At 42.2% G+C, this 27,439-nt stretch overlaps 3 protein-coding genes across 13 annotated transcripts in view; 1 reads left to right on the forward strand and 2 right to left on the reverse strand.

Moving 5' to 3' along the window:
* eps8l3a (EPS8 signaling adaptor L3a) overlaps positions 1-498 on the reverse strand; it is a 13,822-nt gene extending 13,324 nt beyond the window's left edge. The window contains exon 1 of one of the 2 annotated variants that reach the window (XM_020483437.2): positions 203-498. The gene's annotated coding sequence lies outside the window, so the exon portion shown is untranslated. The remainder of the gene's footprint in view (positions 1-202) is intronic. The other variant, XM_020483434.2, reaches the window with a different exon arrangement.
* Positions 229-9,011, forward strand: LOC109891119 (TRAF3-interacting JNK-activating modulator). 4 transcript variants are annotated; one of them, XM_020483441.2, is made up of 14 exons: positions 229-326; positions 504-632; positions 1,447-1,834; positions 2,126-2,267; positions 2,426-2,501; positions 2,621-2,648; positions 2,982-3,011; positions 3,149-3,244; positions 4,441-4,512; positions 5,304-5,444; positions 5,640-5,777; positions 5,867-6,059; positions 7,726-7,817; positions 7,992-9,011. In XM_020483441.2, exons 3-14 carry the CDS (start codon positions 1,466-1,468, stop codon positions 8,178-8,180), a joined length of 1,566 nt encoding a protein of 521 aa, XP_020339030.1. In that variant the 5' UTR covers positions 229-326; positions 504-632; positions 1,447-1,465; the 3' UTR covers positions 8,181-9,011. The 4 variants fall into 4 exon arrangements, with proteins under 4 accessions (XP_020339030.1, XP_020339028.1, XP_020339031.1 ...); XM_020483439.2 differs by lacking the exons at positions 229-326; positions 504-632 and adding an exon at positions 930-1,061; XM_020483442.2 differs by lacking the exons at positions 229-326; positions 504-632 and adding an exon at positions 930-1,061 and having other exon boundaries at positions 2,429-2,501.
* On the reverse strand, positions 8,474-18,499 carry LOC109891120 (interferon regulatory factor 6). 7 transcript variants are annotated; one of them, XM_020483444.2, is made up of 13 exons: positions 17,618-18,477; positions 17,241-17,266; positions 16,215-16,346; positions 15,746-15,836; positions 15,325-15,562; positions 12,849-14,805; positions 11,925-12,107; positions 11,564-11,759; positions 11,314-11,406; positions 10,836-11,060; positions 10,300-10,692; positions 10,009-10,127; positions 8,474-9,847 (listed from the first exon to the last, which is right to left on the reverse strand). In XM_020483444.2, the coding sequence occupies exons 7-13, from the start codon at positions 12,096-12,098 to the stop codon at positions 9,611-9,613; spliced, it is 1,437 nt and encodes a 478-aa protein (XP_020339033.1). In that variant the 5' UTR covers positions 12,099-12,107; positions 12,849-14,805; positions 15,325-15,562; positions 15,746-15,836; positions 16,215-16,346; positions 17,241-17,266; positions 17,618-18,477; the 3' UTR covers positions 8,474-9,610. The 7 variants fall into 7 exon arrangements, with proteins under 7 accessions (XP_020339033.1, XP_031681050.1, XP_031681048.1 ...); XM_031825190.1 differs by having other exon boundaries at positions 11,925-14,805; positions 18,191-18,499; XM_031825188.1 differs by having other exon boundaries at positions 11,925-14,805.
* Positions 18,500-27,439: the final 8,940 nt, after the last annotated feature.

Raw genomic sequence — 27,439 nt, forward strand, 5'->3', positions numbered from 1 at the left:
CTCCACGTTGGGAATATCTTTTATGCCTATTGAGAAAAATCTCTCTCCCTCTCCGCTATGTACGACCTCGTTCAACTCTCTGAGTATCTACAGGTGTGTAATCCTGCTCTGCTGACTCCTTAGATTGCTGCAAGTGCTTCTATATTGGAATCTATAATGATAATACATATAATTGAGACATGCCATTCAGTCAGAAACTTACTTGTATTATGGTGCATCTCTTTCCATAGGAGGCTCTGCGGCGAGAGGATTCTCTAAAACAGAAGCTGTCTCTACTGCAGCACACCACCTCTACTCTACTGCTCTCACATGACAATGTCTGGAAGGTTAGGACCTGGATCTCTTATACACTGATGTGATTACTCTATTTCTATATCATACTCTGTTTCATGAAGTGACTGCCATGAAGTTGACAGTAGGTTGGTGTAGTGTGTCATAGATGTTGACACAGGAGTGAAAATTAATTCCTGTCCCGTCTTGTATTGTATCTCATTTATACTCAGCTCCAGGGCAGTGGTTGTCAGTGTGCCTGGTATTCATGACGGCATCCCCACAGAGCAAAGGTCTGTCAGGGAGGGATCCTTGACTAGCCCATGCAGACTCCTGTAAATCACTCCTGTTGTCAACAAGTTGTGAGTATGATAGCAGTTAACAGACTATTTTAGAGTCAGTTGGGAATAAAATGGAGATATGGAATGTGGTTCAAAGTTTATACATTTTCTAAACATACACCGTGTGGCACACTATAAGCTTTGGATTATCACTAAGCACAGTACCCCTACATTCTGCAGGCCTTCAACTGTCCCACACCACTCTATAGTAGCTCAAAATGTATGTTTCCTACATGTCACTTCTCTGATGGTTTGCCCATGTGTGACGACAGTGTGAGGATGCAATGTGGGTGTCATGATAGTGGAACAGAAGTGTGAACATGAGCAGTGTGGTTTCTCTCATTTCCTGTTCTGAGAGTGAGTATGTGACAGTTACTGAATTCAAAGACAACAGAGGAGGAGAAACAATAGAGGAGACATCAGGCTGCTGGGTTCTTTGAACATTTTCAGGTTTGTTTTTGCTACTCACACTCACAAGGTTTAATCCGTGGAGAGATGTGTGGTTTTGGTCTTCTCTTGACCTATGGTGTGTTGTGAGTGATCTGTCTCAGCTTTGTGTCAGCAGCCTTCTCATACATTGAGATGGCACACTACAGCTATTTTTTGCTTAAGGTGAAGCAGAACTCATATACATAAAGTAGAACTTCATACCACAGGTGTTTGAATGTCAGGCTCAATTTCCTTCATTCAATTGATACTGAAAGTCATGCTTGCTGTCCTCATTTCTCTAGAGTCAAAGCTGAATGCACTGCATCCTGTTTTGACACACCCATAACCAATCATGCTTTCTTTAAGAATCTGATGGAAGGATACTGTCTTATTCTGAATCCTGCAGTTGAAGTTCATCCACCAAAATGGAGATCCAAAAAGACCTCAGGATGAGACGACCTCAGATGGAGAGTTACGACCAAAAGCTGGAACAACGGGCAGCAAAACATGAGTTCTTGAGAGATCGCAACAATGTGACGACATGTCGCAGCCCAGGACACAAGCTGGAGGCAGACTGGAAGAGTGAGATGCAGCAGAAAAGACAGATAGAGTTCCAGAGAAGGAGACAGATTGTCCAGGCTGCCACTCATCAGGCTGATGAAAAGCAGTCAAACAAGGAGACCAAAGTCACGATGAGGACCAACAGGCAGAGAGTGCCTCTCATACACAGACAGTCCCTCATATCAGCAGAGGATCTGGGGATCACCTGGCCAGATGTACACTCCATCGGGAAGGTAAGCACATAATACAGGGCGGCAGGTAGCCTAGCAGTTAGGAGCATTTGGCCAGTAACCGAAAGGTTTTAGGTTTGAATCCCAGAGCCAACTAGGTGAAAAATCTGTCGATACGCTCCTTCCTGTGGGTCGCTGTAGATAAGAGCATCTGCTAAATGACAACATTTTTAAATGTAATACACATTACCTGGTGACATTATTTTATTATATGTATCTTAATACACAAATACTGGAATATTCCGTTTGGTCAAACACAAAATGAGTGTCACAGACGCAAAACTGTTTCACCAGGCGACATGGATCACCTCACCACCACTGCATGGGGCAGGAGGGAAAAACAAAATAGGGCAGCTCCACTCTGACGTCTCACAGATATTCCCTCAAACACCACAGCAGCCCTCACTGAGGAAGAGTATGGATATCAGAGATAAAGGTAAAATTGGACTCACTGGGGATCCTTATTTTTTTATTGATTGAGGTTGGACACCCATGGCTGTACTGTCAATCATCAAACTTGAATTTCAACATACTTATTCAGTTTGAACTCTGAGTTTGTTGGTGAATTTCATGATCTTCCTCTGTCCTTCTTAGTAGTTAAACAGGACCAGAGTGGCCTAGTAATGTTAACCAGACAGCTCCAACAAAGGAATGCCTGCTGTCAGACAGAGTAAGTACAGTAAGCTACTGACCTCAACATGAAGACACTGATCTGTTTAACTGTTTTATCTCTGTCATGTACTGCATGTATAACACTTTGACCCCCCACTAATTTCCTGTCATTCACAGGCATGGCTATAGCACTGTGAAGGAGACTGTAAGTAACTCCAATGTACTGCATCTCTGTAATGTTTTTGGGTAGATTCTAATTCAAATGTGAGACACAGCAATGAATCACAGTTCTCATCTACACAATCGTTCATCATTCTGACAAGAGGCCGCATTCCCATAAAGTTATGAAGAAGGCATCACTATCAGTTGTGTTGCATAGAAACATAGAGATAGATGTTATGATATTTGAACTATCATGGGTGTGACATACATAGCCAACCACCCATTATAACTACATATATGATGTCCTTCCTTTCTCCACGTTGGGAATATCTTTTATGCCAATTGTGAAAAATATCTCTCCCTCTCCCCTATGTAGGACCTCGTTCAACTCTCTGAGTATCTACAGGTGTGTAATCCTGCTCTGCTGACTCCTTAGATTGCTGCAAGTGCTTCTATATTGGAATCTGTAATGATAATACATATAATTGAGACATGCCATTCAGTCAGAAACTTACTCGTATTATGGTGCATCTCTTTCCATAGGAGGCTCTGCGGCGAGAGGATTCTCTAAAACAGAAGCTGTCTCTACTGCAGCACACCACCTCTACTCTACTGCTCTCACATGACAATGTCTGGAAGGTTAGGACCTGGATCTCTTATACACTGATGTGATTACTCTATTTCTATATCATACTCTGTTTCATGAAGTGACTGCCATGAAGTTGACAGTAGGTTGGTGAAGTGTGTCATAGATGTAGATACAGGAGTGAAAATGAATTCCTGTCCCGTCTTGTATTGATCCTGCAACAGTTCTATAACCCCTGAACTTTGCTGTCCCTTCCCGTTAAAAATCACTCCCATTCTGTGCTCATTTTTTCACCCAGAAATATAGGCTATTGTGTTTGTTTACTAACTATTCAAAATAATGTCAGTAACATGAGACTGTGATATGTTAACTTGCCTATTTTAGTTAAATGCACTGATTGTTGGCCTAAAATGCTCTGGATAAGAACATATTCTAAATTACCTAAATGTTTATCGATTAATAAGGTTGAAGGATGAGGACAGAGACCCCAGCAGGACGGTCTGCACATAACAGCACCGACATAAATCTGTAGCCTACAGTTGAGCACTGCGCACATATGAACATTAACAACACATTAAAATGTATAACATGGACATTAAACAAATGATAATAACCCGTGTGGCAGTACTGCATATGTCAATCTATTTTTATTTCCCCTCAGATGGCACGGGGTTAGTTAAATATGTGAACAATTGGGCTTGACTGGAAAGTGAGTAGAGCAGCTATGCCGCTTCAGGTCGCTTTTCCCTCTCTCCAGTTGGTAGCCTATTTGATTCAACCGCAGCATTTTTTACAAGCCATGTATACTGAAGCAAGGTGCGAGAGTGAACCGACTGAAGGGGAGGGGGGAATTACATTTTTGTATTGATTTGTACTTTTATTGACACGCTTTACAGCGTGATTGAAATGTAGCGGAGACTGCATTCACGTTAAACGCTGCATGTCGGCTCAATATGAAATGACCTTTACATTTCTATCGCGGAAGCGTTACAGATTGAATAGAGGCCTAAATGAGGTAATAGGCTACCGTGTTCGTCTCAGTGATCTGGTTGAAGACTGACTGTGGTGAAAGACTGACTGTGGTTTCAGATTCGAGTTCACAGCGTTTCCACCCTCATTCTACTGGAGACTACTCTGCATCCTGTCACTGAGAAGTTGAAAAAGAAACATACAGAGAAAAAAGAAAGGGCCTAATAGCCATTTGCCATTTCCTATCCCCATTACATCTCATATTTCTCTACCCTCACAGGTCTGTTGCAAAGAGGACAAGATGAAGGGAAAGATTGGGGCACTAGAGTCACAGCTGAAGATATGTGTGCAGGTGTGTTCAGGCACAATGTTTGTACCTACACTACCATTCAAAAGTTTGGAGTCCAAGTTTATAATTTTAAAGGGTTAATTGATCATTAGAAAACCCCTTTTGCAATGATGTTATGTACTTGTCCTCTTGCTCAGTTGTGCACCGGGGTCTCCCACTCCTCTTTCTATTCTGGTTAGAGCAGTTTACACTGTTCTGTGAAGGGAGTAGAACACAGCGTTGTACGAGATCTTTAGTTTGTTGGCATTGTCTCACATGGAATAGCGTTCATTTCTCAGAACAAGAATAGACGGCAACTTTCATAAGAAAGTTATTTGTTTCTGGCCATTTTGAGCCTGTAATCGAACCCACAATTGCTGATACTCCAAATACTCAACCAGTCTAAAGAAGGCCAGTTTTATTGCTTCTTTAATCAGAACAACAGTTTTCAGCTGTGCTAACATAATTGCAAAATTGGTTTTCTAATGATCAATTAGCCCTTTAAAATTATAAACTTGGATTAGCTGATACAACGTGCCATTGGAACACAGGAGTGATGGTTGCTGATAATGGGCCTCTGTACGCCTATGTAGATATTCCATTAAACATCAGCCGTTTCAAGATACAATGGTCATTTACAACATTAACAATGTCTACACTGCATTTCTGATCAATTTGATGTTATTTTAATGGACATTTCTAAGTGACCCCAAACTTTTGAACGGTAGTGTATGTAACTTACAGTATGAATGTACATACAAAATCACCACCAGGCTGAAACACCAAAGAGCAATCATTATTCTCCTCTTCCTCAGAGGCTGTCCAGGGATGGAGCCAAGAAGCTGCTGCTCCAGTCGGAGCAGCAGAGGCAGGAGCTGGAGGAGATGGCCGTGGCCTCACTCCAGAGGGTCACTGACCAAAAAAACAAGGCCCAGGACAGAGCTCACAGCCTGGAAGTAAGGGGTCAGACACGGCTGCACTCTGGATAATGCATAATAGCACTGTGTTCAATTGGTATTTTCCTATTACAGTCAATTATTAATTTAATTCATGTAATTGATTTGCGAAATATGAGATTATTTCGTTTCAAATTAATATGAAGGGATGTCACAGGAGTGTCACTGTGTGTGTGTACTTTGTGTGTCCAACAGATGGCACTGCAGACTGCCCAGGTTGAGTCATCACAGTGCCGAGAGCGCTATGAAGAGGAGAGGAGGAAATGCACCCAGCTGAGGACGTCTCTGGTGCAGAACATAGACCATATAAACCTATTACAGAGCCAACTAGAGGTATGCACGCATGCACACTCACTCTATATTTTACGAGAGTGAAATAATATATGCTTTAAATATCATCATGTATCCCCCTGTGCATGCAGAAAGTGATGGGACAGGATGCAACTCTGGAGAGTCAGCTGCTGCAGCACCGACACACTGAGGCTGAGCTCCACCTCAAGATCAACCTCCTAGAGGACAACCTCCACACCTGCAGGACACAACTAGAGACATGGAGACAGCAAGACACCATGAAACAGCAGGAGATTGTCAGAGGACAGCAACAGGACTCCATAGGTATAGTACCATCGTGGCTAAAAGTTGAGAATGACACAAATATTAATTTTCAGTCTGCTGCCTCAGTTTGTATGATGGCAATTTGAATATACTCCAGAATGTTATGAAGAGTGATCAGATGAATTGCAATTAATTGCAAAGTCCCTCTTTGCCATGCAAATGAACAGAATCCCCCAAAAACATTTCCACTGCATTTCAGCCCTACCACAAAAGGACCAGCTGACATCATGTCAGTGATTCTCTCGTTAACACAGGTGTGAGTGTTGACGAGGACAAGGCTGGAGATCACTCTGTCATGCTGATTGAGTTCAAATAACAGACTGGAAGCTTCAAAAGGAGGGCGGTGCTTGGAATCATTGTTCTTCCTCTGTCAACCATGGTTACCTGCAAGGAAACACCTGCTGTCATCATTGCTTTGCACAAAAAGGGCTTCACAGGCAAGGATATTGCTGCCAGTAAGATTGCACCTAAATCAACCATTTATCAGATCATCAAGAACATCAAGGAGAGCGGTTCAATTGTTGTGAAGAAGGCTTCAAGACACCCAAGAAAGTCCAGTAAGCGCCAGGACCGTCTCCTAAAGTTGATTCAGCTGCGGGATCGGGGCACCACCAGTGCAGAGCTTGCTCAGGAATGGCAGCAGGCAGGTGTGAGTGCAGCTGCACACAAAGTGAGGTGAGGACTTTGAGGATGGCCTGGTGTCAAGAAGGGCAGCAAAGAAGCCACTTCTCTCCAGGAAAAAGAGACAGACTGATATTCTGCAAAAGGTACAGGGATTGGACTGCTGAGGACTGGGGTAAAGTCATTTTCTCTGATAAATCCCCACTCCAATTGTTTGGGGCCTCTGGAAAAAAGCTTGTCCGGTGAAGACAAGGTGACTGCTACCATCAGTCCTGTGTCATGCCAACATTAAAGCATCCTGAGACCATTCATGTGTGGGGTTGCTTCTCAGCCAATGGATTGGGCTCACTCACAATTTTGCTTAAGAACACAGCCATGAATAAAGAATGGTACCAACACATCCTCCGAGAGCAACTTCTCCCAACCATCCAGGAACAGTTTGGTGACGAACAATGCTTTTTCCAGCATGATGGAGCACCTTGCCATAAGGCAAAAGTGATAACTAAGTGACTCGGCGAACAAAACATCGATATTTTGGATCCATGGCCAGGAAACTCCCCAAACCTTAATCCCATTGAGAACTTCTGGTCAATCCTCAAGAGGCAGGCAGACAAACAAAACCCACAAATTCTGACAAACTCCAAGCATTGATTATGCAAGAATGGGCTGCCATCAGTCAGGATGTGGCCCAGACAGCATGCCAGGGTGGATTGCAGAGGTCTTGAAAAGGGTCAACACTGCAAACATGGACTCTTTGCATCAACTTCATGTAATTGTCAATAAAAGCCTTTGACACTTATGAAACACTTGTAATTATACTTCAGTATTCCATAGTAACATCTGACAAAAATATCTAGACACTGAGGCAGCAGACTTTGTGAAAATTAATGTCATTCTCAAAACTTTTGGCCACAACTGTACATTATATATCCACTAGCAGATTTAAATAAAAGTTGGATTGCGTAAATTACTGTAGTGGGTCAAAGTTGTTTTAACTGCTATTTTGACCATGATATTTAGTCTGTAAATGTGTTGACTTCAATAGAGCATTCATTGGATGAGCAGTTTCAGCCAGCCATGTCACACCCCAGCAACAAGAAACAAAGCATGATGGAAGCCAATGTCAAAAGGAGAGAGGTCAGAATTAGTCTACAATTCCCTTTCATCTTAGTCATGTCAAACCCAGAGCACAATCAATCACTTTGTCACCAATGTCTTCATCCTGTATGTCTCCAACATTTTTACTGGCTCTGCTCGATTTTAATCCTATATTGAACTTGATACTGACAGAATCTTTCTTTTTCCACCAAGAGACGTTGTCATCCCTGGTTCATCCTGACCCTGTTCGTGGTAGTCATGATGGTGGCCATTTTGACATTGTTACTGGCCAATATCCCCACGACAAATCAGCTGTGGGACCTTTACCAAGTACTACAGGAACACACAGAGAAGTACCTCTATGACATGACATTGCCACAGCATTGCTATAGGCCCATATGACAAGACCTGGGAACTGATCAAACCTCTGAAGAACTTGCTCTAAAGGGTTTGGGAAATACAGTATGTTCTATGTATTTTTACATCACACTGGATGCAATTTTTTTTTGCCATCGTAAATATCTTTGCATCTTGAAGTCAATTTGTATTCATAACCATGTGTTATGGTTACTGCCTCTCGTTCATGCTTACTTGTGGTATTCGCTCAGTCAAATACATGTCCTCAGTATAGTTGACACATTTGCCACTTATAACTGGACAGTAAAACAGACATTTTAAATAACTGACCGCTTTGCTAATTTTGGACATTTTTATTTCAAAAAAAGGAAAATACAAATCAATAGAGGGAAAAAGAGTTGAGATCCTTTCTAACATTAAGTGCACACCCCTTATACTATTTTCATAGGCCAAAACAAATAGATTAAATTCCATATAATGATAAGTGTAGGATATACATCTGGAAAATCATCAACATTTAAATGATTTTCTCTACTAGTATCTTTAAATGATCTTCACAAAAAACTAAGTTATAGTAAACTGTTCACATACCTAGCAAGACCAGTTAGAATCACATGAAGGAATGGATCTCAACAGTCATGGGCGGTAGGTAGTCTAGCAGTTAAGAGCGGGGAGCCAGTAACTGAAAGGTCGCTGGTTCAAATCCTGAGCAGAGTAGTTGAAAAATCTGTTGATGTGCCCTTGAGAAAGGAGCTTATCCCTACCTGCTCCTGTAAGTCGCTCTGGATAAGTGTCTGCTAAATGACTTAAAATGCAAATGCCACAATGCTACTTTTTCTTTATATTGTTTATAATAAACTGATAACTTAAAGTACAGTATATGTATGTATCACTTATTGATGAAAGTTCAACTAAATCTACTAAAATGCATTAGCACTCAAACAGGTAGAAAACATGATTGAGATCGTGTTTTATGAACAACAAGGACCAGGACAAAGCTTGATGATTATTCAGAAGTCACTGACTGTATTGTGTAACTGGCAACCAGGGTCATGTCTGTAACTCATTGACGATGTTCAATGTTGACTTGCAGCCTACAGGACTTTGACCCACAATGCTGCTCTAGTTTAAGGCCCTGGAGCTTACAACTGCAGACAGACACTATCACCACACCATGTTTTACTGACTGCCACAGTAACAGTATAATTACAATGCCTGGTAGCAGCATTTACCACAATATATATACATGGACCAATGAACCCTATAATAGACCATAATAACTAAAGGGGGAAAAGAAGCTAAAGCAATGCGATTCCTCTCCCTATTCTGATGAACATGCCTCTATAAACATAAGTACTAGTTTGCTGATTATAGATCCCCTCTTGGACCAGCAGTAGAGAGGCAGCAGTGTCCAAACAGAGCTGTGTGTGAGAGAGACTGACTGGTCTGGTAGGGCCGTGGTGGACTAGGCTACTTCACTGGGCATGCAGGGCCGGGGACAGGTGCATGCCGGCTCCTGGGGCCAGAGCCTGAGGCCAGCCTTCCTGGCCCTGGTGGGTCTGCAGCAGGCGGTACAGCTGCTTCAGGTGGGTCACGATGTTGTCCTTGATGTCTGGGATGGAGATCTGCAGGCGCACGCTGCCGCTGTCGAAGGAGCGCATGCAGTCGCCTGAGAACATCTCAGTGATCATACGTGCTACCACTGGAATAATCTGGAGGGGAGCAGAGGGCCAAAAGACGTGGCAGTTACAGCTAAGGGACTCAACAAAACACATGCTTGAGGGTCAATTCAACATTTAAAAATAATGAAAAACAAATATTTAAATGAGTTTTCGATGAATCATTGCATCCTGATACAAAGACAGTCTCGCACCTGCACCATGATGAGCTTCTTCTCTTTGGGTCTGCTGTCAGGCCACTCCTCTCCGAAGCACAGGTTGATGTCAAACTGAGGAGGGCTGGCCGACTGGCCCCTCTGATGGGCTATCACATCTGCACACAAACCCATCACAATCATATCACATAGCAATTTAGTCTCACAGCACACATGCAATAACAGCTACAGTACATGCCACACTATCACAATACCGCATAAGGGCCCTGCCTAAAACACAAGAAAGATGTGTGAAGAGTCTATGCTAAGAGGATCGGAGTCACTGCTTACCACTGAGAAAGGACTCCAGACAGAACAGCTTGATCTTCCTCTGCCTCTCTATGAGGTTGGGTGCTTTGGGGTTGGGGGCGCAAGGGCCTGACCAGTACACCTTGCATTGGCAGAGGCGGATGGCATAGATGTCATGGCCGCTGATCTCCAGGACGAGGCCTCGGTCCATGACATCCAGCAGGCGGTTGGTGAAGACCCTCTGCGTGTCGTTGGCGATGTGCTCAGTAGAGGGGAACCTCAGCTGCTCCAGGCTGATAGGACCAAACAACTCCTCCTGGTTGACCATGGGACCTAGGTCCCCGTAGAAAAGCCTACAGCCCTGGGGGTTACTGACCGTCATGGCTGGACACACCTCCTTACCACGGTACTGGAACTGCACCTCCAGGTCTGTCACTGAGGGAGAGACAACGAAACACATGAAGATAAAGAGAGTCACTCATTGGTTGTCTGTATGGACAAGATGCTGAAATACAGTATGCAGTCCTATATTTATCTAATGGAGGAGTTTGTTTGTGTAGTTGTGTTAGTGTTCTCACTAGGCAAGGAGCTGATCCACATCTCTGGGGAGGCGAACATCACGTCAGGCATGGGAGGGGGAGGCATGTCCAGTGTGGGAGGGGGCGCCATCTCCAGGGGCGAAGGCTGCATCTCCATATCCAAAGGCTCCTCTTTGGGCCACACTTCAACTGATGGGGGGCAGCTGGGGGGTTGGAGGGGCGATACAGACCCCGGTGGAGACCACATAAGAGCGGGGCTGGTGCCTGATTGGTTACAGAGAAACAAGGCATGATTAGTTGACATACCAAAAACCATACTGGGATATTGGAATCAAAACTGGGAGTAAGCCAAAAAAAAGGGGGGCAAGGGGTTGTTCTTGGACCAGGCAAGTTGGAAAACATTATCTAGAGGCTAGATCTGGACTGTTATGTAGTCTAGGATAAATGTGGTAAAAATTAAGAATTAGTATTAGAGGGGGTCTCAAATAAATAAAGAGAGATATTTGACATGACTAACCGTTGGATTTTGGATAAGGAGGGAGGGGCTCTGAGCCATCTGATTCATCTTCATCCCCATCATTTGGTGTCCAAGACCCAGGGTCTGAAGATCCTGAGGAGAGAGAGAAAAATGAGGAGGAGAGCAAGGGATGGCAAAAGTTTAAATACGTTTCAGAGCCGCTACCAAACCCAACAAGTGACTGTAAATAATCATACATCTACTATGGTTGTATAATTATTATATTTTTACGTCATCGATGGCCAGTTACCTGGGTTACTGAGGGGCTGTGGGATGTCACAGATGTCGTAGATCTTCAGGGGGTTCATGGGGACTTCTTTGGTGCCGTCGTAGACAAGGTTGAACTCTCTGCTCTTGTTGAGGGCGCAGCGGAGCTGAGCTTTCCACTTGGCAGGGTCAGGATCATCAATACCCTCCTGGAACTTTCCGGTCTCTAACGCCCAGGCCTGGTACAGGGGAGAGAGGAAGCAGATGAAGAATACATTCAGAGAATATAGTTAACATCAACCTTACTTCACTCACCGTTGATGCAGCCACAACCAATTCACCTGCCAACACATTAGCCCACATGTATCATTTCACAAACTGTTACAGAGATGTGCTTTACTCACCTTAAAAATAGTGTTTTCTTCCTCGTGCTGGGGGGTGTGCCGTGTAGCGTGTTTCCAGGGGATCCTGAAGCGCTTATTGTCTCGGTCAATCCACACCAGGCCTGGGTAGAACCCACTGTCCACCTGGTCCACTAGCCAGGGCTTGAGCCGGACACGCCGCGGGGTCAACGCCATGCTTATTGTCTGGGGAGGGGGCCACAATGGGCAGGTTAGATATTTACTATCCATATGGTACACTTATGTGGACATCCTGACCAATATATCTCAAAACATTTCTACTAGAAGCACTGTATCAGAAAAACTGTGCTGTAAGGGCATGACATAACGCAACTTGTCTGAGGCGGGCACAAGATGACCAACATTACATGGCTACCAAGATTTCAAACATAGACTTGGGCCACTTTGAGAGGCAAACATTAAAATGTAGTGGCTTCGGGTCAGCCTACAGGTCAGTTTATTTCATTACTCTACTCAGACCTCAAAAAGCCCAGAATAAAATGCAATTTCACTGATTTACAGCTATTACTTAAAAGGTCCTCCCAAAAGTGCATATGGTTGGTCTTATGATGCCACTGCAGGACATGGTTGTTACACAGGTCGGTTGAGCATGGAACATAAATAAAGCAATGTCCAAAGTTAATACATTAATTCAAATGAATGAACCATAAGGTGGACTTCTTCCCAGCAAACAATCCATTAGGATAGGCTACAGACTGTTGTAACATGTTGTTGTATGTTATGCCTCCAACCACTTGCTCGCACTGTAAATTCGAGCAACATACGAAAGACCAGTGGCTACTTTTTTTTCACAAATAAATTGTTAGTAATGATTTCAATTATTATTATTTTTTAATCAAGTTACGAACTTAAAACTATTTCATGGTTGCAAACAAACCAAATCTAGGAAACCGCTGTGAAACGTACCTGCTGTTGAACGTGACCAGGAAGTAGGATACTTAAGATCTGGGAGAAGGTAGAATCCCAAACTTCAGGAAAATATTATTCTCCAAAACGTTGGAACTTCTATGTCCTTTGCAATCCAGGTAAACGTATAGATGACCCACGGATACTTCTTATCACAGGAAAACAATTCTGATAATGTCCGGAGAAGGCCGAGCGGTTTATGCCTTTTCCGCTTCCCTTAACGAAACTCAGGTAGAACCTTGACGTCACATACATTTCATTCTGGCACACCGTTCCAGATTATGTCGCGTTCACGTGCTAGTCAGAACAGAGAAACGTGGACATTTCCGACTTGATAACTGGTTGAACGTGGCACGTGTATAACTATAACCAGTTAGCAAATTGGACATGTCAGAGTTCGTAGATCCGATTAGGACTTGAATGTGGCACCACTTTCGGTGGAGCCTTATTGTGACCATGATGACTAAATGACTCACAATATTTGTCTGAATTGTGTTACCATATGATCTGTAAATCGCTATATGTGTTTGTTGTTTTCAAAAGTTCAAAAGCCATTTGAAATAATCAGTTTGGAGTTTGTTGTTATTTATTTAAGCAATAAGGCCCGATTAGGTGTGATATATGGCCAATGGTCTTCTTAAGCACCAAGCAACGGCAACGTGGAGTGCCTGTATACAGCCATTAGTCGTGGTATATTGGTCATATACCACAATCCCCCGAGGTGCCTTATTGCTATTATAAACTGGTTACAAACGCAATTAGAACAGTACAAATATTTTGGGGGGTCATACCCATGATATACATTCTGATATACCACAGCTTTCACTCAATCAGTATTCAGGGCTCAAACCAACCAGTTTATAATTAAGCAATAAGGTACATATGGCATATGTGTGGCATATGGACAATATAACATGGCTACGGGCTGAATTTTTTTTTGGGGGGGGTCATACTGGTGGTATATGGTCTGATATACCACAGCAATCAGCATTCAGGGCTGGATCCACCAGGATTATAATTTCATTTAGCACACACCATGTGCCTTTTACGCATTTACACTGACAGTGAGGGGGTTCGATACATCTCGCCTGGGCACCAATGTAGGTGTGTTTTGCAAAGGCTGTAGTTGATTGCATTCGATTCGGAACTGGGCTGTGAGCCAGGTACCCTGTTCAAAGCCCACGGCGAAGTCGTCTCAAAACAAAAGTGAGATAATTAAGCACATGCAAAAGTGATTGCTTTGGATGAAAACACTATCTACATTCCCAATGAAAAATGTTATTTTATGGAAAAGATATGTTGTAAATGTCTGGATGATGCACCATGCTGCCTTGTTGACAAATTGACTGAGCAGCACAGATTACTGTTTGATTTAAGAATGCCTCCCTCCCTGCATTCAGGGAGGCCTGAAGATATGACAGGCCTTTTCCCGGTTGTTACTCATCCATTACAAGTTTTACTGTATACACGTTGTTACTCATCCATTACAAGTTTTACTGTATACACGTTGTTACTCATCCATTACAAGTTTTACTGTATACATGTATACGTGGTGGTACAGTCACACCCAGAAACTAGCCACTGGCAAGAGGTCCCCACCGTAGTTTCGGCAGGGACTTTGTGCGTGCAAATTTATTTTTAGGCCAGTAAAATCAGCCTAATTTCTTGTGTGTGTGTGTGTGTGTTAGGATGTAAAGCTGTTGTTGGTCAGTTAAAATTGGAAAGACATTAATAGCGTAGGTCTAGTCTACAATAAAACAATGTTGTCTGTATTTTAACTGTTTTGCTTGATCTGTTTAGTTGACTTTACATAAAGGTCTCAATCAACTACTGATACATCACCAAATCTTCAATATTTCTCGGCAATCATGTGTGGTAGGGAGGCAAGTGAGGGACATCCTTCCATTCTTCATGTATTAGTTTTTGTTCAGCAGAGTGCCTCGAAGCTTCTGTCTTTCTATAATGCATTGAAAAGACCAAACAAGCAACGGATTGTTCAGAACCAGGTCATTTCACTGACGTCATAGGCAAATGAGGTGGGCCTCTAAACCATGTCTATTGTGCACTTTTGACTTTGAGATGGTGATACAGAATGGAAAAACAATAGGACAGTGTAATGTCACCAAATTGTACAACTAGATGCATCATACACACATATGTGTATACACATATATACACACACATATGATATGCTTTTTTGTAGCAAATGTAATGTGAGATATTTACTTCTGATTGGTAAAGCAGTACTACGCATACTAATCATATTCAACCAAGTGCTGTACACTTCAATTGGACATGATGAGTAAAGTATCCTGTTTTTGCAAAAGTTGTGCAGGGCCTACTGTACATGGTGGAATGACTGAACTGAGAGTCAGCCATTACTGTATTAAAACATTTCGATATGCCTTGAAGGATAACCAGTTCATCTCATCAAACATACAAGAATATAAAAATATACTAATACGTTTGTGTATACATTTTGGGTATCCCTGAGTGTTCTCCGTGGGCAGTCTGTCCTGCGCACTGGCTCTCTCTCTCGCTTGCACTCTGGCACTCTCGTACTCCTCATAAAATCTTCTTGTGCTGCAACAATAGAGGTTCATCTCGACCTGGATCTTGCTGATGATGTATGAGGTCCAGACTCTCGGTCAGTGTCTCCAGCAGCTTCTCATCGTTCTGGATGCCCTCCATGAACTCCTCCAGGCCCAGCTTACCTGGCACACACACAAACGCACATGAACATCAAACCCTGTGGCACAAATACAATGATGTGGAACCTGTACACTGAGACAAGGAATCTTAGTATCTTCAAATCAAATCAAATGTTATTGGTCACATACACGTGTTTAGCAGATGTTATTGCGGGTGTAGCGAAATGCTTATATCTTATTACCTACCATCACCATTGATATCGATCTTGTCAAACATCATGTTGGTAAGGTCCTCGGATGACATCTCATAGTTTACTTCATTGATGACATGGATAGACTAGTATGGAAGCAGGAGAGGAAAGAGAGTTTAGAAACATGACTTTATGACTTGACTTGTCATCGAAATATAATTCTCAGATATAACCAGTAGGTGTCAGGCAAGACTACCAAATTGCCTGCTAAACACAACAGTGCCTTCAGAATTCACGCGTTAATTTAAAATGGATTACATTAGATTTAATGTCACTGGCCTACACGCAATACCCCATAATATCAAAGTGGAATTATGTTTGTATAATATTTTATAAATGAATGAAACATGTAAAGCTGAAATGTCTTGAGTCAACAATAATTCAACCCCTTTGCTATGGCAACCATAATAAATTCAGTAGTAAAAATGTGCTTAACAATCACATAATAAATTGCATAGACTCACTCTGTGTGCAATCATCTCTGTACCACAAACATACAATTATCTGTCAGGTCCCTCAGTCAAGTGGTGAATTTCAAACAGAGATTCCACCACAAATACCAGGGAAATTTTCAAATGCCTCAAAAAGAACAGCACCTATTGGTAGATGGGTAAAAATAGAAAAGCAGACATTGAATATCCCTTTGAGCATGGTGAAGTTATTAATTATGCTTTGGATGGTGTATCAATAAACCCAGTCGCTACAAAGATACAGGTGTCATTCCTAACTCAGTTGGCGAATAATAAGGAAACCGTTTTAGGGATTTCACCATGAGGCCTTTGGTGACTTTAAAACCGTTACAGAGTTTAATCCTCAGTGATAGGAGAAAACTGAGGACGGAGCAACAACATTTCAGTTACTCCACAATACTAACCTAAATGACAGAGTGAAAAGAAGGAAGCCTGTACAGAATATAAAATATTCCAAAACATGCATCCTCTTCGCAATAAGGCACTAGTAAAACTACAAAACATGTGTCAAAGAAACGTTATGTCCTGAATACAAAGCATTATGTTTGTGGCAAATCCAACACATCACATCACTGAGTAACACTCTTCATATTTTCAAGCATGGTGGTGGCTGCATCATGTTATCGGTATGCTTGTCATCGGAAAGAAAAAAACAACTAGGGAGTTGTTTTTAGCATAAAATAAATGTAATAGAGCTAAGCACAGGCAAAATCCTAGAGAAAAACCTTCTTGAATCTGCTTTCCAAAAGACACTGGGAAACAAATTCATCTTTCAGCAGGAAGAATAAACTAAAACACAAGGCCAAATATACACTGGAGTTACTTACCAAGATGACATTGAATATTCCAGAGTGGCTTAGTTACAGCTTTGACTTTAATTGGCCTGAAAATCTATGGCAATACTTGAAAATGGCTGTCTAGCAATGGTCAACAACCAACTTGACAGAGCTTGAAGAATTATGAAAAGAACACTGTGCAAATATTGTACAATCCAGATGTGCAAAGATCTTAGAGACTTACCCAAAAAGATCCATTTTCAATTCAGGCTGCAACACAACAAAATGTGGAATAAGTTAAGGGGTATGAACACTTTCTGAAGGCACTATACATAAACTATCTAACATAATACTGGTTATATTATAATATAGATGAGTAGCAGCTAGTCAAAGTCAATGCAGCCACTTTGTCTTGTCCCATGTAAATAGTCGGTCTCATCATTTTTTTTCGTACATATTTTAATCTCACTTTCCACCTACGATCTAAATATACTCCGGCAACCCGACCCACCCAATGTGTTACGGATCTGATATTTTTATACATTATAACTGGAACCTCCATCAGCAGCTACCCAGCTAACTAGCTACTAGTCATAGTTAGCCACGGCTAGCGGTCTTCACCTTTAGCTCGGTCACCAGCCAGCTTTAGCTCTGTCAATACCTGCCAGTCTGCACAGCGCAATATCGGACTGATTTTCTCCACCACATCACCGGATTCCTGCCGCAAACTCTGGGCCATTACACCGGATCATCGCAGCTAGCTAGCTGCAATCGAGTGGCTACCACTGGCTAACACCTCTGTCCTGAAGCAAGCACCAGTTAGCCTTGAGCCAGCCTCGAACTAGGCCCATCTTCTGGCTATCCGAAGAGGTATACCCAGTCAGTTAGGAAAGCCAGGGCTAGCTTTTTCAAACAGAAATTTGCATCCTGTACCACTATTTCCGGGTTCTGGGACACTGTAAAGTCCATGGAGAATAAGAGCACCTCCTCCCAGCTGCCCACTGCACTGAGGCTAGGAAATACTGTCACCACCGATAGATCTACGATAATCGCTTTTCCTTTACCCAAATCCAGACAGCTGATGTTCTGAAAGAGCTGCAAAATCTGGATCCCTACAAATTAGCTGGGCTAGACTATCTGGACGCTCTCTTTCTGAAATTATCTGCCAGAATTTTTGCAACTCATATTACTAACCTGTTCAACCTCTCTTTCGTATCATCTGAGATCCCTAAAGATTGGAAGGGGGAGACACTCAAGGGAGGTTAGGAAAGCAAAGGCTAGCTTTTTCAAACAGAAATGTACAACCTGTAGCTCTAACACCAAAAAGTGTTTTGGTACACTAAAGTCCATAGAGAACAAGAGCACCTCCTCCCAGCTGCCCACTGCACTGAGGCTACCACCGATAAATCCATGATAATCGAAAACTTCAACAAGCATTTCTCAACGGCTGGCCATGCCTTCCTCCTGGCTACTCCAACCTCGGCCAAAAGTTTGGACACACCTACTCATTCAAGGGTTTTTCTTTATTTTTACTATTTTCTACATTGTAGAATAATTCAAGAATTGTTTGGTTACTACATGATTCCAAATGTGTTATTTCATAGTTTTGATGTCCTCCCCAATTATTCCACAATGTACAAAATATAAAAAATAAAGAAAAACCCTTGAATGAGTAGATGTCCAAACTTTTGAATGATACTGTATAAATATAGTATATTTTCTGTGCCACGAACCAGGTTTCCGTGCATGTCGGATAATTTTTTTAAATCACAGGCCTGATGGAAACAGAACATTTTTCAGTAAACTTTCCAAATGCCGACAAAACAAAATACGCTTGACAAGGTGGGATCTTTTTGTGTCGGTACAGTTAATTATGCAAGAAATGGCGGTGGAAACGTTTTTATGCACAAATATTGATATAATAACCATCATATCGAAGAACTTGGGAGTCACGCGATGACATATAGTGTGGTCCTCCCACTACGACTCCTTGGGAAAGCATGTAGTTTACTGTGTTGTTTATTAGGCTACAGATGAAATACATGATGATGAACTTCACAGGCTGGTGAAAGTGGAAGGTGATGAGCTTTGCTCCTTTCCAATTAATATCAAGGGTATTTTCTTTTTATGTTCACCGATGCTTGGCTGCCGTCATCACGCACAGATTTGATCTGCAACAAGTAATGTTGATGGAAACATCTCTGGTGGGAAAAATACCATATTGTTTTTAATGCGGAATGTAGAATATTCACATGAAAATCTGTTGGATGGAAATCTAGTTCATATCATATTCTAGATATAATACAAATAGCCTAATATCTGAATGGCCACTGTAACGGAAACACATTTAAAAAAAATATTAAACCAACACAATTTGAGTGCAATTTCCTTGATACAGAGCTATAGCATAGTTTTCACACGAGTTGTTTAGCAAATATTACAATATTGCTTATCAATTCACATAAAGCCAGTTTAAGATTTTAGGGGAGATCCAATTTGGCCAAATCTCTTATAGAGGTACTGTTGCCTCTGGGTACCTCAGTTGACCACAAACCACTGATCTTTGAGTCTTTTTAAGTGTGATGTTATGTTGATGATACAAAAATCCAGACCCCTCAGTCCATATGAAAAAATACACGATGCAAAAACAGGTAGAGTATCTATAGAACGTCTACACGCCCTTGAACATTTTCACATTTTGTTGCTTTACAAAGTGGAATTGAAATATACTGAACAAAAATATAAAGGCAACACAGTGTTGGTCCCATGTTTCATGAGCTGAAATAAAAGATCCCAAAATGTTTTCATACACATCAAAAGCTTATTTCTCTCAAATGTTGTGCACAAATTTGTTTACATCCCTGTTAGTGAGCATTTCTTCTTTGCCAATATAATCCATCCACCTGACAGGTGTGGCATATCAAGAAGCTGATTAAACAGTATGATCATTACACAGGTGCACTTTGGGCTGGGGACAATAAAAGTCCACTCTAAAATGTGCAGTTTTGTCACACAACACAATGCCAGATGTCTCAAGTTTTGAGGCAGCGTACAATTGGCATGCTGACTGCACCCGACCGCCACAGGAGTCCCTGGTGCACGATGGGAACATCCCTGCTGGACAAGCCCTCCTCCTAGATGACACTGGGCCAATTGTGTGCCTCCCCATGGGTCTCCCGGTCACAACCTGGACTCGAACCCAGAATCTCTAGTGGCACAGCTAGCACTGTGATGCAGTGCCTTAGGCTACTGCACCACTCGGGAGGCCCCATGGTATGGGTATGCTTGACATCGGCAAAGACCGGGGAGTTTTTCAGGATAAAAAGGAACAGGATGGAGCTAAGCACAGGAAAAATTCTAGAGGAAAACCTGCTTCAATCTGCTTTGTACCAGGCACTGTGAGAGGAATTCACCTTCCAGCAGGACAATAACCTACAACACAAAGCCAAATCTGCACTGGAGTTGTTTACCAAGAAGACAGCTAATGTTCCGGAGTGGCCAAGTTACAGTTTTTACTTAAATCTGCTTGAAAATCTATGGCAAAACTAGAAAATTGCTGTCTTGCCATGATCCCCAACCCCTTGACAAAGCTTGAATTTTTTTTTAAAGAATAATGGCCAAATATTGCTCAATACAGTTGTTTGAGTTTGAGTTTATTTTTACAGGGACAGTGGACCATAATCAACGTTTCAGTAAAGGTGCCGGTTTTAGCCAGCCAGCTAATTTTCAACCTCAGTCCCTGGGCAGGTTATTTAAAAAAAATTACAATAACAATACAGACGAACAATGAGCAGTGAACACATGCAGAGCAACATAGGACAAGCAACACGTCACACGCAGACAGAGCAATAGCACAAAAAGCAACAAAATAAAATACATAAAAGCGACAAAGTGTTTCCACACCTCACAAGCTACAGACAACAGACAACATGGAAAGCGGCAATACACAGCTAGGGATTATGTTCACAAGTCTGATTAGCCTTTAGACATGTCTTTATGTTTTGTGTGAAGGTTTTAATGTTGTAGAGCAAGCTTGGGCCCAACTGCATACTATGTGTGGGATAATCATAGTATTGAAGTACAGTTTTGCTACCTCTGTAGTCAAAGCTCTTATGACACTTACCCAAGGAGACACAGCTGTAATCTCTGCCAGAGGTGATTCTAACATGTATTGACTCAGGGGGTTGAATAATTATCTAATCAAGGTATATTAGTGTTTTGTTTTTTATTAATAACAAATCAAAATAAAAAGTCTTCCACTTTGACATTACAGAGAATTTTGTGTAGATCGTTGACAAAAAAATGAAATGAAATCCATTTTAATCCCACTTTGTGACAATAAAATGTGAAGAAATCCAAGGGTGGTGTAGACGTTCTATAGGCACTGTATAAACTATGAACATTAGTGATCGAGATAAAAGTAATCTTACGTCATACATATCAAACATTTCAAACATGCGCATGATGTAGGCCTTAGAAGCTTCAGATAGGTTTTTCAGGCCGAATAACTGTTTGAATTCGCAAAAGGTGAGCTGTCCAGATAGGCATTCCGTTGTGAATTTCCTGTACCACTGATGATTCTCACAGGTTCCAAGTCCTTCAATAGAGACACCACTGTTATTCCCCATAATTTTACTGCCTGCAAACGATTTACTAAACAATTATCTAAATAAAAGATGATAAAAGAAAAACACTGCAAATAAAATAATTCCACAATACAGAACTTCTGTGTGTGAACCCATCCAGCGAAAGTTTACAGTCAAACAATGTTTTGTAATGAGAGGGATGCTGAGAGCCCCTTATCAGCCAATCAGAACTTTGTGCGTCTTTGACAAAGTAACTAACCCCTCGCAAATCCACCTGCTTATCAATCAATGAGCAATAAACAGACACAAAATAGAGACCTCAGGACTAGGTGATGCGGTCTGCTAGTGTTTTGGTCTCAGTGTTAGTACTAAGCCTTTAGGTCTTTATAGATACCCTTTGGGAAGGGGCATGTGGGAACTGCCAAGGAGATCTGTTTACACACACTGTCCACTATGACAGAGCATCAAGGGGTTGTATAAGGTCTTGTGTGCTACATTTTAATGTCAGTCACAAGTAACAATACATATTCTTATCACTCATCATATAAACTTTGAATTTCAGTAGGTTTTGATTTAAATACAAATTTTGCAAGCTGGGAAAAGTTCTGACATACAATTCAGTCAATTCAGGACAGCTTTAGGCTACTTCATGTTTATTGTGAGACCATGCCTAGCAGCTCCTCCACATGACTGGGTTGCTGGCAGGGATGCCGATGTGCCGGCGCTTGTGGTCTGCCTCCCTGGAGAAGCGGTAGCCGCAGGTGGGCTTCACCACTGTGAAGAATGGCATCAGGGAATTGGAGCCCACGTTGAGCCAAGGCAGGGGCTCTGAGCTGCAGGGAGGACCACTGGATGGTTTGGTGGCATGGCCTGGGTGGGTCATGGGGGGCAGCAGGGCCCTCCCATTCTGTCGTCGCCTCCAGGAGAAGACAAGGAGCTCCATCTGCTTGTCCACCACTCTGTTCCTGCTGGCATTGACAGGCACCAGGGTTTTCAGTGGGTTCCTCAGGACCTGAGGGGGTCAAAGACACACATATTTTTAAAATAGCTACATATCCCGTATGGATTCATATTGTTCAGTTTAGGGGGAGGGTATGGATGGCCCAAAATATTTCAGGATATGATTCATTATTGCAGTGAAATACTGCTAAGTACACTACATGACCAAAAGTATGTGGACACCTGCTTGTCGAACGTCCAAAATCATGGGCATAAGGGGCTCCCGAGTGGCACAGTGGTCTAAGGCATTGTATCTCAGTGCTAGAGGCATCACTACAGACCCTGGTTCGATTCCAGGCTGGAACACAACTGGCCGTGATTGGGAGTCCCATAGGGCTGCTCACAATCGGCCCAGCGTCGTTAGGGTTTGGCCGGGGTAGGCTATCATTGTAAATAAGAATTTGTTCTTAACTGACTTGCCTAGTTAAATAAAGGATACAAAAATAAAATATGGAGTTGGTCCCCCTTTGCTGCTATAACAGCCTCCACTTTTCTGGGAAGGCTTTCCACTAGAAATTGGAACATTGCTGTGGGGACTTGCTTCCATTCAGCCACAAGAGCATTAGTGAGGTCGGGCACTGATGTTGGGCGATTAGGCCTGGTTCACAGTTGGCATTCCAATTCATCACACAGGTGTTCGATGGGGTTGAAGTCAGGACTCTGTGCAGGCCAGTCAAGTTCTTACACACAGATCTAAAAGAAAAAAAGAAAAACAGTTCTCTATGGACCTCGCTTTGTGCACGGGGGCATTGTTATGCTAAAAAAGAAAGGGCCTTCCCCAAACTGTTGCCACAAAGTTGGAAGCACAGAATCGCGTAGAATGTCATTGTATGTTGTATCGTTAAGACTTCCCTTCACTGGAACTAAGAGGCCTAGCCCGAACCATATATACAGCCCGAGACTATTATTCCTCCTCCACCAAAATTTACAGTTGGCACTATGCATTCAAGCAGGTAGCGTTCTCCTGGCATCCGCCAAACCCAGATTCGTCCGTCGGATTGCCAGATGGTGAAACGTGATTCATCACTCCAGGGAACGCGTTTCCACTGCTCCAGAGTCCAATGGCATTGAGCTTTACACCATTCCAGCTGACTGTGAGCTTGTGTGGCCTACCACTTTGCGGCTGAGCCTTTGTTGCTTCTAGACGTTTCCACTTCACAATAACAGCACTTACAGTTGAACAGGGCAGCTCTAGCAGGGCAGAAATTTGACAGACTGACTTGTTGGAAAGGTGGCATTCTATGACAGTGCCATGTTGAAAGTCACTGAGTTCTTCCATAAGGCCATTCTACTGCCAAGGTTTGTTTATAAAGATTGCATGGCTTGTGTGTTTGATTTTATCTAATTTGAAGGGGAGTCCACATACTTTTGTACTGTATATACAGTACCAGCCAAAAGTTTGGACACACCTACTCATTCAAGGGTTTTACTTTATTTTTATTATTTTCTACATTGTAGAATAATAGTGAAAACATCAAAACTTTGAAATAACACATGGAATCATGCAGTAACCAAAAAAACAAACAAATCTAAATATATTTTAGATTCCTCAAATTAGCCACCCTTTGCCTTGATGACAGGTTTGCACACTCTTGGCATTCTCTCAACCAGCTTCATGAGGTAGTCACATGGAATGCATTTCAATTAACAAGTGTGCCTTGTTAAAAGTTCATTTGTGGAATTTCTTTCCTTAATGTGTTTGAGCCAATCCGGTGTGTTGTGACAAGATAGGAGTGGAACACAGAAGATAGCCCTATTTGGTAAAAGACCAAGTCCATAAAATGTCAAGAACAGCTCAAATAAGCTGTTCTTGCTCCCAGCCCCCGACCCCGCAGGAGGCCTTTTGCCTTTTGGTAGGCCGTCATTGTAGATAAGAATTTGTTCTTAACTGACTTGCCAAGTTAAATAAAGGTTAAATCAAAAAATAAAACAAATAAAAAAGCAATGAGAAATGACAGTCCATCATTCATTTAAGACGTGAAGGTCAGTCAATCTGGCAAATTTCAAGAACTTTGAAAGTTTCTTCAAGGGCAGTCGCAAAAACCAAGCGCTATGATGAAACTGGCTCCATGAAAGGAAGACCCAGAGTTACCTCTGCTGCAGAGGATAAGTTCATTAAAGTTACCAACCTCACAAATTGCAGCCTAAATTAATGCTTCACAGAGTTCAAGTAAACACATTTCAACATCAACTGTTCAGAGGAGACTGCGTGAATCAGCCCTTCATGGTTGAATTGCTGCAAAGAAACCACTACTAAAGGACACCAATAATAATAAGAAATGCTTGGGCCAAGAAACACGAGCAGTGGACATTAGACCGGTGGAAATCTGTGCTTTGGTCTGATGAGTCCAAATGTGAGATTTTTGGTTCCAACCACTGTGTCTTTCTGAGACGCAGAGTAGGTGAACGGATGATCTCGGATGATCTCCACGGTTCCCACCGTGAAGCATGGAGGAGGAGGTGTGATGGTTTGGCGGTGCTTTGCTGGTGACATTGTCAGTGATTTATTTAGAATTCAAGGCACACTTAACCAGCATGGCTACCATGGCATTCTGCAATGATACCATCTCTGGTTTGCGGTTAGTGAGACTATCATTTGTTTTTCAACAGGACAATGACCCAACACACCTCCAGGCTGTGCAAGGGCTATTTGACCAAGAAGGAGAGTGATGGAGTGCTCCATCAGATGACCTGGCCTCCACAATCAACCGACCTCAACCCAATTGAGATGGTTTGGGATGAGTTGGACCGCAGAGTGAAGGAAAAGCAGCCAACAAGTGCTCAGCATATAGCTCCTTCAAGACTGTTGGAAAAGCATTCCAGATGAAGCTGGTTGAGAGAATGCCAAGAGTGTGCAGTAAAGAAAAACCCTTGAATGAGTAGGTGTCCAAATTTTTGACTGGTACTGTATATATAGTGTATGTAGCTAAGATACATTTGGTGTTTTCGATAGCGGTGTCCAACTGTAGAAGACCACTGCCAGACAAGTCTTCTACATAAACAGAATACTTCAGTGAGACCACTGATCAGCCCAGTATTTTAGGAGGCCTTGAAGTGCTTGTGTTATTGGTCTGTTTCTCCCACAAAACCCTTCTCTCAAGCACCTTTTACTCAGCGCAAAGTGATCCATTCAGCTTGCCCTAGTTTACTCTTAAGACTGTAAGTCTACAACAGTTGTGGAGCTACCTGAGACATTTTTAAGGCTCCTCCATCTGGTGTCATCTCCATCACAGTGAAAGAATGGGCTGAACGATGTGACTGGACTGAGCAGAGACAGCAATAGGCGTCTAGCCTCAAATTCCCCTTCTTCTTCCCCCTACAAACAGAGACTGCCTCCTGGTGGCCCTGCCTAGAGCTACTGAGGCATCAGAGTGAAACCACAAAACGAGTTGTTGATGTTGGGCCTATGACATCACAAAGCAGTTTGGTGGCATCATCAATGACAGAACCCTTGGGGGGAATCCAAATCCCTTTGTGTGTCACAATCACAGAATTTGAATGACTATAATAAACAATTTACTCTATTTCTATGGTAACAATATCTCATACATTGAGTCAAAACACAATCAACTCTATGTGGTTCAGTTTAAACTTCCCTGCTGTGATTGTGCTTTGTTTAATCACTGCAGATATTTTTAGGCTAGTCAAATCAATGTTGGTCAGACTTTTAATGTTTTAGCCATCAGATGACCCCAGATACTCATTTACTCATGAGTAATCAGCGGAGGTGGGACCACATCATTGTTTTACAACTCACAAGTAAGTCTCAAGTCTTGGTACTCTAGTCCCAAGTCATGTCCCAAGTTAAGACAGGCAAGTCCAAGTCAAGTCTCAAGTTAAGACCGTCAAGTCTCAATTCCTAAACTTTGAGTTTCGAGTCCTAAACAAGTCATAATGTGCTCTTCACCAAATGTAACACCATTTCATATTTTTTACAAGAGTAATAGTATATGACATTTACACAAATCATGAATGCATTTAAAAATATCTAAATATTTATTACTTTCCAAATAAACGTTATATTTCCATGGAAATACAGGGGTGGCCATGAGAAAGACACCCCCCTCAATAGTGATCGACAATCGCTATAGGGCGCAATCGGGCGATGTAGGCTTGTACACAATCGCCCAACCTTAACACACACACACTCTCTCTCTGTGTGGTTAAAGTAGGCTAACCTATGTCAAAGGTTTTAGGAACAGCAGTAACATCGGGCAGGATTTAGGCTACCAACTGCCGAGCCAGTTGTAGCTCAATCTCGGGTGCAATGATCACGTTCCCGCACGTTACGTTAGCCTACATGATACACCAGTAAAGTAATAAAATATATAGCTGTCGGCTATATTAGGCACGACTTACCGAGTTGCAAGTCATCATATTTGTGACTCGAGTCTGACTCGAGGCCAAGTCATGTGACTCGAGTCCACACCTCTGGTAATCAGTAAGCTCATTCACTGATTTTACATGTCAGGAGGACACTTATAAAACAATCAGGGAATAAGTCATCAGTAAGATTGCAGAAGTTATGCAGAAGTCACTCTCTATTATCCACTGCTGTCGTCACAGATCGGGATCTAGTGTTTTATGAGCTATAGAAACAGGGTTTAAAGGTGCAGCAAATTGCAGTCATAACACAGAGCTTTGAATCATGTCTCTGGTGCTCACATAATTTATTCTTACATATGAATTCCAATTAACTGTATCCAGAAGACTTCTTCACCTAAGATATTATGTGCATAAAGAACATTACTCACAATTGTCAAACTATACTGTTACTCACAATCGTCAAAATATACTGTACTACAATCGGTCAAAATCAGATTTATAGAATTTTACTTACTCCAGAAACATCCAAGGC

The sequence above is a fragment of the Oncorhynchus kisutch genome, linkage group LG5, assembly GCF_002021735.2.
Source record: "Oncorhynchus kisutch isolate 150728-3 linkage group LG5, Okis_V2, whole genome shotgun sequence".
NCBI classification, from domain to species: domain Eukaryota; kingdom Metazoa; phylum Chordata; class Actinopteri; order Salmoniformes; family Salmonidae; genus Oncorhynchus; species Oncorhynchus kisutch.

Coding starts and splice junctions, on each gene's coding strand:
- LOC109891119 (XM_020483441.2), top strand. CDS start 1,466: ATGGAGATCCAAAAAGACCTCAGGATGAGACGACCTCAGATGGAGAGT. Junction 5,445..5,639: donor ACAGAGCTCACAGCCTGGAA/GTAAGGGGTCAG, acceptor TGTGTCCAACAG/ATGGCACTGCAGACTGCCCA. Junction 6,060..7,725: donor ACAGCAACAGGACTCCATAG/GTATAGTACCAT, acceptor TGACTTCAATAG/AGCATTCATTGGATGAGCAG.
- LOC109891120 (XM_031825190.1), bottom strand. CDS start 12,152: ATGGATAGTAAATATCTAACCTGCCCATTGTGGCCCCCTCCCCAGACA. Junction 11,760..11,924: donor AAGAAAACACTATTTTTAAG/GTGAGTAAAGCA, acceptor CCCCTGTACCAG/GCCTGGGCGTTAGAGACCGG. Junction 11,407..11,563: donor ACAGCCCCTCAGTAACCCAG/GTAACTGGCCAT, acceptor CTCTCTCCTCAG/GATCTTCAGACCCTGGGTCT.